Here is a 14,615-nt window from a genome sequence, read left to right on the forward strand (position 1 = left end):
CTATTGGGGAAATCGATTTATCATGTCTCATCTAGATGCGATAAAATCAATCCCCGAAATGATGCCTGTACTCCACCTTGGCAGGAGGAGCAAGCGGAGTCGACGGGGGAGCCGCCGCGGTCAACTCACCGCCATGAGGACAGCCAGGGAAGTCGAACTAAGATTGCATATCTTAGTTCGCACCACCCCCACCCCCCCCAGTGTAGCCCACACCTAAGAGATTCTATCCTTCTGCTAGAAAAACAGCTATTTCATAAGATGAACCCTATTTGGCTCACCAAAGAGGAGACCCCATCCAAGACATCTTACCAAGTTCATCAAACTAGGGACACCTACTAGTCAGTCAACCATCTCAGGTCAGAGGAAAGGCAGATGAGATAGAGAGAAAAAGTAACTCAGAAAAGGGCTGTCTAGGGGGAACTGTGCTAGTGGCTAGGCAACAGAACCAAAAAGAGACAGGACTGGGCAACATCTGAGAACAGAAGTTTTCAGGTATGAATCAATTCATCTGCTTCTGCTGTGGCAAAATATAAGTCACAACAAAGAACTATTCTCTTGTTATTAAAAATGCTCCCCAAACTTAGTGTTTTGGTATGAAGAACTTAAGCTATGTGAACTTTGCACTCCAGAATGTTGCCACTACTGTTTCAGGGGGTCTGAAAGAAAAACACCCCACCACCACAACTGAAATAATGTCTAAGAGAAGTAATCGTTTGATTTGTGAAATTATAGCTTCTTGGATTCTGACAAGGATTTAAGAAAATTCAGGTTTATGTTCCTTGAAGTAGTACAGATATGAAGTTCCGTATTTAAATAAATTCAGTTTTACGGGCTGATCCAAACAGTCCCACTAATTCCTTTGAATCAAGGTCCTTAGTGTGAAGCCACAAAGCAACTTTGATTTTGAAGCCACTATGTCACTTACATAATTAGAGTACAGACAGATTACAGGAATTGTGGCATAGATTTTCAGCACTGGCAGGAAACAAATATCAGTCAGCCCCAAGCAGTAGTAAATACTACTTGCCAATGAAATTCCTGTTAGGCCTATAAGAGTTGCTTTTAATTTTCAAGTGTTTTAGAATGCATTCACATCTTTACAACCCGGCTTTAACTCATCTATCAAGAAAGTGGTATTTCAACGTAGTGCTAATACCAGAAATATTTACCTTATGACAATTTAAGTGATGTGGGTATAATTATATTTCTCAGTTGCGTTATTACCTTTGCCATAACTTCAGGATCTGGATCTTCTATAGGGTCAGCCCATTCAACTGTAACAACATTTCCCCAGACTTTCACTTTTCCACTCATTAACCTACGTCTGGCCTGAGCAGCAGTTTTGTGATCTTCATATTCAAGGAAACAAAACCCCCTGTTCTTTTTCTTGTCATCAGGTTGATGATACAATATGACATCTGTGAGACCCTCTGTGAAATTAAGCAGAATATTTAATTTTGCTTCAATTGATGTGCTATACTATAAAGTGAAGGAATGATCCTACTTAAGGATATAAGTAAGTTACAAGCCGATGTGAAAGAGTGGATGAGCTTCAAAGATTGGTGTGAAGAAATGCCAAGATACATTTCTGTACTTTCAGAATACTAAGTTTTTATATCACATATCACTGCATTTTAGCATCAGTGGACATAATTATTCCTGTCCCATAAAAAGTAACACTGTTTTGTGTTTAAAAGACTTCTGAGAGCCTTCCTTCAAGTTACACTTTTAGGATGCCTTTGTGCAGAAGTAACCCTTCAGCATTAAAGGGAAGTCAGTAACTTTAATCCACTAATGCACAGGACTCACACACAGAACTCTCCCCATATTGGTTAAATGTTGCCTTTTAAAAGGAGATCAATTTGTCCTTTGATACTGAAGGAACTTTGGTGAGTTGTGGAACAATGCATTTCTTTGAAAGAAACTTTCCTTGTATTGTATTTGCTAATAATTCATTAGATTAAATAAGTATAATAATCTAAGGTTTAGTTACAGAGATTCAAATAAATGAAAATATGTATTATTCCAAAACACCACAATTGTTTAGGTATAATTACAAATATTACTGGTTCTTTCAAAAGTGAGAAGTCTGAACACTCAGGATAAAGCTAAGTGACCTCAGTTTAAAAGATTGTCATCATTCAACATCAGCCGAAAGATGGTGAAAAAAATCATCATTGATCACTCACATTTATTTTACCCAGTTCCCAATACACTTACTAACTTACCTGTTACTTTACTAAATTCTTCAACAATCTGTTCCTTGGTTTTACTCTTAGGAATAGAGCCAACAAAAAGCCTATTATTGGCAACGGAGATGCATACACCAATGTGTTTTCCGGAACGAATTTCATGATTATTGTACTGAAAGAAAAACAGACAATGGCAAATTACCACCAAACTTTCACTCTTCTCCACTCAAAAGCATCTGTAGCAGATATTTTACTTCCCTACAGCCGTGATGAACAGTGAGGTATTAACCCTTCAGTGGCCTGATGTATGCATACAAGAGTACTACACTTGTGGTACATTCACATCCTTTACCATTGGTCCCCAATTGCAGCCCTTTCTCCCAATGTCCTGGCTCCAGAATCAAGCTTTACTTCCAGAAGGAGCTTTTCTACTGTCTCAGTCTTCACAAGATGATGCACTATGCAGAACTACAGCAGTTGGCGCGTATTCTATCTGAAGTGTTGACAGTAAAGGTACTGCATCCAGTCACACTGCAGGGAAAAAAACTTCCCCCGATTGCCAACTATAAACTCTTCTTAAACTGAACTAGGCACATAATAGCAGGTATTTAGGTTCAGATCACAAAACCCTCAACAAGTTGGAGCCCAAGAAAAGCCCACTATTGGGGGGAAAAAAAAAAAAAAACTATTGCTCTCATACAGACAATGTGTATACACTGCTTGACCTCTCCACCAATTCAGCCAGCAACTTCTGCACAAAAACTGTAGCAAAAGACACATACACACGACACACAAATTAGCTATTTTCCTTGTAAGCTTCGCCACAGGCTGCTCTCCAGCTAGGAAAGTTGATGTTTCTTGACCAACATCTTGTCAAGGCAGTTAGCTTGCTATTCATTCCGCAAGGGATATTTTGTTCTTTGAGAGACTGACACCCTCCTGAACCCCAGAGCCCTCACTCCCCCAACCCAGAGCCCCCTCCTGCACCCTGAACTCCTCATTTCTGGCCCCAGCCCAGAGCTCTCACCCCCTCTCGCACCCCAACCCTCAATTTTGTGAGCATTCACGGCCCACCATACAATTTCCATACCCAGATGTGACCATCGGGCCAAAAAGTTTGCCCACCCGCCCTACAGTGTTTGCAGCCCAAAGACATTACAGCAGAGCGCTAATTTAACATTAAAACTGAGTAACCTATTCTCACTGTCCAATCTAAGAAGCAGAAAAAATTAACAGCATAGTAAAAAATAAGTTAGATTTTTTAATTTAATATCTATGGATGTTACAATGTACATATGATTTTAAGAAGTGTTTTGTAAACCAGCAGAGTCCCTTTAAACATACCACCTGTAATCTTACATTAAACGGGGTCAGGCCCAGTATTTACACGGGAGATTGCCATGGAACACAGACAACAGAAACAGCATTGCCAAGTCAATATATTTATATCCCCCCTCCAGTCAGTTTTGAATCCATGTCCCAAACTGGTATTCGACACACTACTGAAGTGTCTTCTAAGCATGCAAAATAGGTCTGACCTCTTGGGGGCCAGTCATCTAACCCATACTACTTTCTGTAAACTAAGTGCATTAATCCATCAGCTCTGATTAGATGAATTTGTGTCATTTTACCCACCTAGAATTCAAACAACAGTTTCTGTTAGTGTATTCACTTCCTATATTGAACAATAAATTACACTGCTGTGTGCAGATGGCACAAATAACTTGAAGACACCTGTGGCTAACCTCACTTCTATCTGAGCTACTGGTCATCAGTTTTGCATTAGTTCTATATTTTTCTTTAACAGAGTTGAATAAAACCATGCTCATAATTTTACGGATTGTTACAATAAGAAACTTTGTTCCTCAAGCAAGCATAAAGGCTTTTAAAATGGGAGAAGTTTAGAACAATGGAATCTTTCACAGAGCAGCCCAATAATCTTGGATAGTGGTAGGATAAAGAAAAATATAATCCAAAACAATGATTATATTACACCCAGACATGGAATATTTTCTACCAAACACTCCACTACAGTGCCTCGATCTCCATTTACAACCACCCAAATTACTCTAGTCATGGACTTATTGAGCGAAGTCTGTTAATGGTTCCAAGTCATGCAATGTTCACTGAAGACTAGGATGACCCCAAACTCACTTTCAATAGTAATCCATAGTAAAATGTTAAACCAGGTTATCAGACAATAAATACAGTGTGCTAAAAGTAAAATGATGTAAGCACACACGATTCTCCTGCTGAACTACTGCTTTGAAATCTACTTGAGATTGAGGGGGGAAGCAAATACAAGATGACAAATGTTCACTTTAACATGCTGAAGAACAGAAGTATGTGTGAAGACTGATTATTCAGTTCAGATTTATTACAAGAATCAAGGGTGAAAGAGCCAAAAAAAGGATTACAAATTCCACAAAATCTAAGGTTTATACAGAAACTAGCTTCTCCGTTGACAACGCTTCATGAGCCACATATTGCCACCTTAACAAGTCTTACAGAAAAGGTGTAAGTCACACAACCAGAGCACTCAGCATGGAGTTCAACTAGCATACTGCATCCCCCAATTTCACAAGACATTTTCACCTCCATGTAGCATTAAACTTTAAAGCACTGTAAGGAGTATTTGTATGTTAAAGATAAGCATGGCAATCTAAGGGCCAGACTACATTATAGACAACGTTATAATTTACTCTGTGTTCTGTTATAAAGAGCAAGACTAAACTATGTTATAACTAAACTATAGCCCTCTCCACATGTCAAATGAAATTTGGTGACAACGTACAGAATCAGTTCATACACAGTTCTACCCGTTTTTTAATTTTAAAACAAAATCCAGAGCTTGAATCATTTAAGTGGCAAATAGGAAATTTTCACAAGCTGGTGAGTGGGAAAAAGTCTAAGTAACAATTTCTACAGAATTTAAGTTCATAATTAAAAAAAAGTCTTTAGCCTTGTAGATACTAAGGTAACCATCAAATATGACTTGTGTAAATCGATGCAACGTCATCTTCCTGAATCTGAGAAGGGCTCAGGCTAATCATGCAGCAGCAACGGAATACTGACAAAGTTCCCATCAGTTTTCCTATTAATATTCAGAAGTCTATAGGCAACAGGGAAGTGGATGTTCTCATTTGTCTCAATTCTGTTAGGTTTTGGAAAGTTCGAACAGAAGAGGCTTTGAGGAGGGGGTGGGGAAGAATAGCAAATACACATATGCCCCAAAGAGTCAAGAGGTAGGAAAAATTGGAGGGGAAAAAAAGCTCTTTCCATGAAGTGATGGGGGGAGGGCACGGGGTTCTAAACAGACAACCTGTAGGCGATAGGAGAGTTTGCCACTGAGAAGCCTCCCTAGTCCCATGACAGAGAGGCTTCTCACCAAGGCACAGTGCCCAGATCTTACTGGTAAACCCACACTCCAACCTTCTGAATTGGCCTCTGGATAATATGCACCTGCTAAGTTTTTCCAAATCATGATTTAACCAGCCAAGTGTGGTTTGCACCTTATACAAAACCAACTAATGCCAAGGTACTTGCTTTAAATTAGTATCTTCTCCCATACTCACTCCTCAGCTGAATGGACGCTACTAATTTGTCAAGAATGACACATCGTCATGTCCTAGTACTTAGGCTGAAAAGGTTTCCCTGTCAACCCCAAATACAAATTTTCCCCTGTATTTCCCCAATCCACCCGGGTAACAATTTCAGTGGCATATGATTCTTTATACAATGTCTGAATATATAAATATCTTGGATGGAAAGCCTCATACTTTTGCAGCACTAGAGATCCCTTATACACAAGGAAAGAGGACCAAGTCGCAGTCTGATCTTCATCTAATTTTGCATTGTATCAGCTTAATATATCAGCACAGATTGCCTTCCATATCTACAAGTATGTTGCATTTAAAGACAACATCTATTTGAAAGTCAAGTTTTAAACCTATTGTTAAGTAACGTCTAAGATTCAATCTTTTCATCTGAGGAAAAAAAAAAGTGTTTCTGGTTTACAGAATCATCTGATAGGACTAAACATTCAGTCAGTTTTCATTTTTTTGCTCTTGGTCAGTTGCATCACTCTGGTACACTAATCTGGAGAGAACTCATGCAACAGGGTGTTTAACAAAAAAACTGAAACCAAAAAGGCAAGAAGCATATGTGTGCACGGACAAAGTGGATTTACCCCAAGCATGCTGACTGGTGTTTTTTGAGCCAACCAAAAATCTTGTTTTTTTTAAAAAAAAAAAGGCAGAAAAACCCTTATGTTTTTAAAGGAAGTTAAGACTTTTGGGAGATTTAAAAACTTACTCCGTCAAAAATTTAATTTATCTTAGTCCCTATATGAGTGTCCCAACAGAAAGCTGGCAATCTAGTATCTGTGCATCATACAGAGTTCAGATCCAGATCCCACTAGGCTGACAAAAACTAGAACCACAAAGGAGACAACATGCTCAACACTAAGAGGATATCATGATGTAATGCTGTCCAAGAAATACTCAGTAGTACTGAGCAGCCTGTGATTTGTATTCAGCCTTAATTTAGGGGTGGAGAGGCATGGCCAGGACACTTGGCCTAAAGATGTTTTTTTATTTTTTTTTTTTTTTTTTTAATTTTTTGTGGGGGGCGAGAAGGGAGGAGACACACAGTAGGTGGTTCAGTGTTCATGCTGCACATCTGAAAGGCCGTGGTCCATACTTTACCTCACAATATTTCATACTTTTTTCAAAATAAGTACTGTGTACTCTCTCTTTAGATTTTGGTACTCTCTCCATCCAAAGAGTTTTGAACAACAGAGGGAGAATACTTTGCTACCAATAACAACCTATCTGAAGTCTTTCACAAAATTCCATACCTTTTTAAGAACAGTTACTTACCTTACAATAAGTGTGGTTCAATATATTTTGTCCATGTGGATCCCACTATCAGCACACATGCACACAAAAAGCGTGTGCCAGTAGTTGGATCCACACAAACACCTAATTTAAGAAACTCTTCTGGAAGAAAGCAATCCAAAGTAACCCTCCTCAAACACCGCCTCTTGTTCAACAAATGGGGCATCAAGGAGTTTTTACTGCTAATTTGAACTTTTGATATGAGCATAAGAATTGCCCTACTAGATCATGCCAGCAGCACAGCTAGTTCAGTATCCTGTTTCTGATGTTGGACAATAACGAACAATTCAGAGAAAGGTGTAATAGACTACCTATAAATCCATTACATGTTTGACCTGCTCATAAGGGAACTTTTTAACCACTTACTAACAGAGATTATAGGAATTGCTTATGGCTTAGGGAGCGGTCTCATAAAAGGCAAAGAAAACTTACCAGTTTAACAGCCTCCTGAGCTGCCTCTTTAGTACAGAAAGTGACAAAAGCATATCCTCTATTTAGACCAGTTAGTGGATCCATCATTAAACGCAGATCCCAGATAGGCCCAGCTTTCTCAAATAATGGAACAAGCTCATCTTCAAATAAGTCTCTTGGAATCTTGCCCACAAATATCTAAGTAACAAACATATTTAACATCATTTAAAAATATATACGTAAAGAACAACCCACTTATACCATGTATAAAAACATCTCCCTCTTACCTCTGTACCAACAGAAGGCTGTTGTCCTGAATACACAGAATCTGGAGGAGGACCACCATACTTCCTCTGTCCAGTAGTCACATCAAGTGTGTAGCCTGTTCTTTCCAAGAGTGCCTTCAAGAAGAAATTGAATGTCTTACAATTCCCAATTTATTCAAGACAAATAGACTGTAACAAATAAGTAGCCATAAGAACGTAAGAATGGCCAATGGCACATCTCTCCCAGTATCCTGTCTTTCAACAGTGGACAGCGCCAGATTCTTCAGAGGGAGAGAACAGAACAAGGCAATTTATTGAGTGATCTGATCCATCCCCCATCATCCAGTTCCAGTTTCTAGCAGTCAGAAGTTTTGGGACACCTAGAGCATGGGTTGGCGTCCCTGACCATTTTGGCAAATAGCCATGGATGGACCTACCCTCCACAAATTTATAAGAACAGCCATACTGGGTCAAGACCAATAGTCCATCCAGCCCAGTATCCTATCTTCCAACAGTGGCCAATGCCAGGGTCCTTCAGAGGGAATGAACAGAACAAGTAATTATCAAGTGATTCATCCTCCGTCACCCATTCCCAACTTCTGGTAAGAGAGGCTAGAGACACTTCAGAGCATGGTTTTGCATCCCTGCCCATCCTGGCTAATAGCCACGGATGGGCCTATCCTCCATAAACGTATCCAGTTCTTTTTTGAACCCTGTTATAGTCTTGGCCTTCAAAACATCCTCTGGCAAACAGTTCCTCAGGCTGACTGTGCATTGTATGAAGACAGTTCTGGTTGTTTTAAAACCTGCTACTTATTAATTTCATTTGGTGACCTAGTTCTTGTGTTATGAGTAAACAAGACATTTACTTTCTCCACACTGGTCATGATTTTATAGACCTCTTTCATATCCCCCTTTGTCATCTCTTTTCCAAGCTGAAAAGTCTTATTAATCTCTCTTCTGGAAGATGTTCCATACCCCTAATAATTTTTGTTGCCCTTTTTAGTACCTTTTCCAATTCCAATATACCCTTTTTGAAATGGGGCAATCAGATTGGCATGCAGTATTCACAATGTGGCCATGCCATCTCATTCTTTTTCATCTCATTCTTTTTTTTTTAACCCAATTATACTTTTGGCCTTCACGACATCCCCCGACAATGAGTTTCAAAGGCTGACTGTGTAGCCTGTGAAAAAGTACTTCCTTATGTTTGTTTTAAATCTGCCGCCTATAAGTTTCATTGGTTCATGTGTTATGTGAAGGGGTAAACAACACTGCCTTATTCACTTTCTCCATGCCATTCATGATACCTTTCTTTGGCATCTCTGTCTGTATTTCCATGTTAACATTACCGCTCTGAAACTTTCAATACAATACAAGTTCATGAAACTAGAACCGTTAACAAGTGTAACTATACTGAATATTTTAACATGATTAACACTATTGGGTTGAGGCTGAATAGTTAGTTCCAAGAAACAGGCAAGGTGCATCTTCATAAGAATAAATTCAGGACATTTTATTTTCAATGTAAAAATGAAACCAAGTAAAGAGACTTCTCAGCCAGATACACCTTGTTTTTGCTTGTGCAATCCTGCACATGCATGCATGAATTCCCACTGACTCAATGAAACTACTCGCATATCAAGTTAAAGAGCACATGTGAGTTGTTTGTAGGACTGAAGCATTACCTCACCTGTCAAATGCAGATACTACTTCCTTTCTCCCACCCTTTGTCTTGTCTAGAGTACAAGCTCTTTGGGTCAGGGCATATCTCCTACTTGTACATACGGCACCCCAGCACAAGTAACTGACCTTGGCTGGAACATCTGGATACTAATGTAACAGGAATACTGGATGACAAATATAGTTTCATATTTATTTAAATTTGGTACGTTAAATACCTCATCAGGTCTCTATCTGGAACAGCCTTGTTATAAAAGTGATTAAAGAAAAAAAACTAACATTTTTACATTACAGAAATATTTTCACAAAGAATAAAATGTCACCCATGAGGAAAAGGTGCATTAAATAAATTTAATTACATCAAGAATACTGATATTTTCACAACTAGAGCCATGTGGAATGATTTTGAATGGTATGGCACTGACTTGTAACCATAAACAGCAAAAGCTCTATTACTCCAAGAAAATGAATGTAACTAATACTCTAGCTGTTGATAAATCACAGCCTGAAAAATTACAAATGCAAGTCAATTTTAAGAAGTGGGAATATAAATCCCAGTAAACCCTTAAAGTTTTCTAATTAAGACACTCAGGTTACAGCCTGCTTTTTCCCCCATTTTCAAGTTGAGGAAAGTAAAAAGTTTTGAGAAGTGCCCCACTACTCATAATGTTAGATTATACAAAGTTCATCATTCTACACTCATACAAAAAAGCTCCTACAAACTGTTCTCCTTTTCCTAAGCACCCATTTAGAGCATGCTTGGGTAAAGCTTAACTTTTAACTTGAGTCCCTTTACGATCAAGGGTCCTTCGACATCAAGAGTTAATTTTTCTGATATGCTTTTTTACTGCTGAGACAGACTTAGGTGCACTGAAACTGTTTAAGTTAATTTTTGTATATATTTTACAAACAAATCATGTGATCTATAATTGGGCTAACTCACAAATCCACTGGATGTGTCTAAAAAGAGACAGCACTATTGCTACCCTCTTTACAACAAGTGGCTAAATTTCATTATTTAAGTCTGGGTAACAAAGAACAGATTTATCCTTAATTAAAAACAAGGTGTATGATTTGATCTTTATATTCAAAAAAATCCCATATTTCTTGACTTGCGCAAGAACTTTTGGTGGAAACATTTGCCCCTAATTATGGAATCGTAGCACACAGTACTTTTTAACCTAAAAGAGGCATGTCTTTATATATAAAGGGGTTTTTTTTACATTTAATATTAAAGCTCACTCCAATAAAGTAAGCAAATCATACATGCACTGGATATGAAGAATTTGCTACTATTTACTTAATAAAAAGTTTCTAGTCCAAAATACAAAAAAAAGGTATTTGTGATTACCAAGTTCATGAATTATCTGAATTAACAATATTTACCAGGCAAAGCATAGTTACTGAAAGAATTAACTATATATATATATATATATATATATATTTATTTTTCCAGGTCTGACATTTTAATTTTTTTTTTAAAAAAAAGAGTGGATACTATCATATAGTTTACAACTTCAGACACATACCTTAATTTTTGCCTCATCTGGTCCTTTGCTAGAGTCTGCCACCTTGGTCCCCTGTTTTTCTCTCTGTCTATATGTTTTCATGACTCCACATAAAAAGGCACTTTTGTTCTGAAAAAGAGTTGACATTTTCATATTTGTAGATCTGAAGCTCAGAGCCCAATTTGTTTTAAAAGTGATTATCTGATCCTAATTGCGCAAAGTTCTACACATCAAAACACAGACTACTGACAAGACTTAGGTACGGTTCTTGCCAATCTAGTAGCAGTTTGTTCTTCCAGTTATATATGATATTGCATAATCCCTAACATTACCTGAACATGTGAAAGATCACTGTCTTTAAACTGCTGAAGTACTGCCAATGCACCTTCTTCATTAAATTCCTTTAAAGCTTCAATAGCTCTTTCATCTAGATCACTGTGTGCAACTAGCCCTAGGGAAAAGAAAAAAAATTACTAATTATATTTGAGCAGCAATCTCTGGTTAACCATATTCATCAAATTTTAGTGGTCCAAGATCAATCATTGAGTTTCTGTAACGAGTAAAAAGGCTCATATTACACAACCTACCATTCCTCCTTAACTCATCCACATGATAAAAAACGATTACCTTTTCCCCATTATGATAAAAAACAAAGGTATTTACTGAAATAGTTATTGCATTTATGTACTTATTTTACTACCATAAGGCATCCAGATATTACATGGGCCAAAATTATTTTCATCATCCTGAACTGAATGCATAATTGTTTATCAGCAACAGACTATAGCTTGAACAGCACAGTAACTTGGTACATTTTGAAAAGGGACCTTCTAGCTCAGACATAAGCACTGAAATTGCTACCACAATCAAAATCAAATACAATACTTAAGCAGCACAACCTCTACATCCAAGAGTCCAAATACTAAATCAGAGTATGATCTACAACAAGAGAGTATAACCAGTGCCTCAGTTACTGAAAAGTTACTTACAACTATTAATATGCACCAAGCACATCACCTGCTTCTACTATGAACAGCTGTTAGCAACAGCTGGTGTAGGTATTGTTTTATACCTACCCATCTGGTTAATCTACCTCCTTCCTTCCCACCTACCCACTCCAAGTGACATTAATGACTGGTCCCAGACTTATTTACTGGTAATAATAGGAATCAGTTACAATATTTGATTTTAAAAAAAATCCATAAACCAATACTAAAAGATACGACTGCAGTCCCCATACTTTTGGAAACCACAAAAAGTTGCTATTTTAGCCCAAAGCCAGAAGAGTCCAATAAAAAAACCGAAAGTGATTTTGCAAGTTTTACATCTTACCTGCAACGTAAATTTCATCTAGTTTTTCAGCAACTTTCTGTGGTAAACCAGCATCAAGCAATGTCTGGAAATGCTCAGAATGGGTAACTGCAGCAGAAGTATCCATGGGCTCTTCAGTACCATTCCCATTAACATGTTCAGTAGCCATGTTTCCAGATATCTGTTCAAACGCAATAAGCATCATAATTAAGCTAGAAATCTTCAAGCAGAACAATTCAAGTGACAATACATGCAACCGCCTGCTCTATGCTTCCAAAAATTTCTCAGACCACTCCCCTGCTATTTTTTGATTTCGGAAGATCCACAAAAATCCTCAAAAGAAAGCACTAACACAAAGGAATACCCTAACACCACAACCTATAGGGGGTGGGGTAGCCTTCACTGCAGGTTTTACACAATCCAGCCAGCCAGCCACTCTGACTCACCTCCCTCTCTGTCTCTCTAACACTCCCTACGAAGCCCTGAACAAGTTAGAAATGGAGCAAGACGCCAATGGCGGGGGAGGAAGGGGGAAGGGAGGAAGAGCAAACCTGCCACATGCAGCAGCCGCTACCGCGCGATACCGTCACTGACACTCACTGCTGCTTCCACCTCGATCGCCTATTTCAAGCCCCCCATCCCTTGGGAGTAAATCACGGACCATCCCGCCTGGCCGTGCACTGGGTCGGGGTCCATCCCGCCTCCACTTCGGGGTCCGCCGAGCAGGCAGGAGGAACAAAGCGCTTCCCAGTCCGCACCCACGGGGGCGGCGGTAGCCGCCATGAGCCCAATGGAAACACGTGCTCTGCTGCGCGTTCAGATGTCCTACAACTTCCTCCAGTGACCGACTTCCCCCTCCCTCCCTCCCTCCGAGGAGCAGCCTCACCCCCCGAGCCATCTCCCCTTCTCACCCCAGCCCCCGGGCCAGCAATTGCAACACCCCGGGCCCAATCTAGCCCCTCCACGGGGAGCTCGCCGCGCCTCCTTGCGCCGCCGCCGCCGCCGCCCCAGGCCCTGAAACAATGCGCTGGCCCGGGCCGGCTCCCACGCCACGCTGGGCAGAGCCGCCGCCGCCGCCACTCGGCCCCCCAGTCCGTGAGCCGTAGCACGCGAGGCTCGATCCCGCACGCTGGGCGCCGAGGCTGCAGCCAAATAGCCCCTCCGCCGGCGGGCCCGGCCCGGCGCCTCATGGCAATGAATGGACCTGCCGGGCCGGCAGGACAATGAGGCGAAGCCACGCGCCCCACCCGCTGCGGGGCCTAGTGCGCGGCCACCAGCTCGGGGCGCCCGCCCCCCGCCCGGCAAGAGCGGCCACGAAAGCAGGCAGCTCCCCCGCCCATCATGCAGCAGCTGCCAGCCGGGCCCCCGCTCCCCGGAGCGGCTCACGCGGCCTGGGTCCCGCGTGCTACTCCCCGCCCGACTCCATTTTCCAGGGAGCCGGCTCCCCTCACCCGAAGCCCCCAGGCCCGCTCCCGCCCCACTCGTGGGGCGGCTGCTGCTGCTGCTGCTGCCCGGAGGGAGCCCCGGCCGCGGATCCGGCCCGCCCCGGCCTGGTGTCTGACCTGTCGCTGTAGGGGCGAAGTCCGAGCGAAGGGGCTCGGGGGGCGGCTGGCGGCTCGGCGTGCGGAGGAGCTGCCCCTCTCCGCTCCCGCGGCGTGTCCGGACAGTGTGCTGGAGCTGGCGTAAAATGGCGGCCGCTCGAGCGCTCACGCCGCTGCTGGCACCAACCCTAGCCCCTTCCACTCGGCTCCGGGAGGAGGGGGGTGGGGGGGGCGGAGAGGCGCCGCGCGCGCTGGCGCAGCCCCAAACCCGGGGTCTCCCAGGCAGCTCCGCAAGGGTTATCGCCTCGCCCCGCCCGCTGGGCCGCGGGCGCGCGCGCGCGCGCGCGTCCACCTGTCCCTCCTCCTCCTCCTCCTCCTCCTCGCCCTCCTCCCGCCGCGCGCGCTGTAAGTTCCACAGGAGACGGGCGCTCTGGGGCTGTCCCCTCCCCCTCCTCGCGGGGAGCGGAGCGCGCCTCACCCGGCGTCCCGCTGCTCTCCGGGGGCCGAGCGAGGACACTCTGCCAGGCGCCCAGCATCTGGGACGACCTCCGCGCCGCCCTGGCGGCCCCCCTCGCTCCCGGCATGCCAGGAATCCCGTCTCCCCGCGCGGGGGGAGCCTGCCCTGCCCTGCCTCATTGCGCGTCAGGCATTTGCACCCTTGCAGCTCGGGCGCAAACCGGAGCACGCCGGTGCCCACGCTGCACAGGTGTGAATGACAGCGCGTCGTACCGGGCACGGCAGCGGGGGGCTCAGAGCCACGGGGAAGGCGGCGCAACACTAGCGCTTTGTGTGCTTCGTGGTTGTG

General features: G+C 42.5%; 1 protein-coding gene across 7 annotated transcripts in view; it reads right to left on the reverse strand.

Moving 5' to 3' along the window:
- SYNCRIP (synaptotagmin binding cytoplasmic RNA interacting protein) overlaps nucleotides 1-14,031 on the reverse strand; it is a 38,689-nt gene extending 24,658 nt beyond the window's left edge. For 4 of the 7 annotated variants that reach the window (XM_084624071.1, XM_084624070.1, XM_084624069.1 and 1 more), the window contains exons 1-8: nucleotides 13,832-13,966; nucleotides 12,291-12,450; nucleotides 11,291-11,409; nucleotides 10,980-11,087; nucleotides 7,789-7,902; nucleotides 7,523-7,699; nucleotides 2,229-2,364; nucleotides 1,225-1,430 (exon numbers count right to left, since the gene is read on the reverse strand). In XM_084624071.1, the coding sequence (XP_084480197.1) occupies nucleotides 1,225-1,430; nucleotides 2,229-2,364; nucleotides 7,523-7,699; nucleotides 7,789-7,902; nucleotides 10,980-11,087; nucleotides 11,291-11,409; nucleotides 12,291-12,438 (1,008 nt within the window). In that variant the 5' untranslated portion in view covers nucleotides 12,439-12,450; nucleotides 13,832-13,966. Of the gene's footprint in view, nucleotides 1-1,224; nucleotides 1,431-2,228; nucleotides 2,365-7,522; nucleotides 7,700-7,788; nucleotides 7,903-10,979; nucleotides 11,088-11,290; nucleotides 11,410-12,290; nucleotides 12,451-12,869; nucleotides 13,013-13,831 lie in introns of those variants that run through there. The other 3 variants (XM_084624072.1, XM_084624067.1, XM_084624073.1) reach the window with 3 other exon arrangements.
- Between the last annotated feature and the right edge of the window lie 584 nt (nucleotides 14,032-14,615).

This window comes from Lepidochelys olivacea (genome assembly GCF_965140295.1).
Source record: "Lepidochelys olivacea isolate rLepOli2 genome assembly, chromosome: 3".
Classification (NCBI taxonomy): Eukaryota; Metazoa; Chordata; order Testudines; family Cheloniidae; genus Lepidochelys; species Lepidochelys olivacea.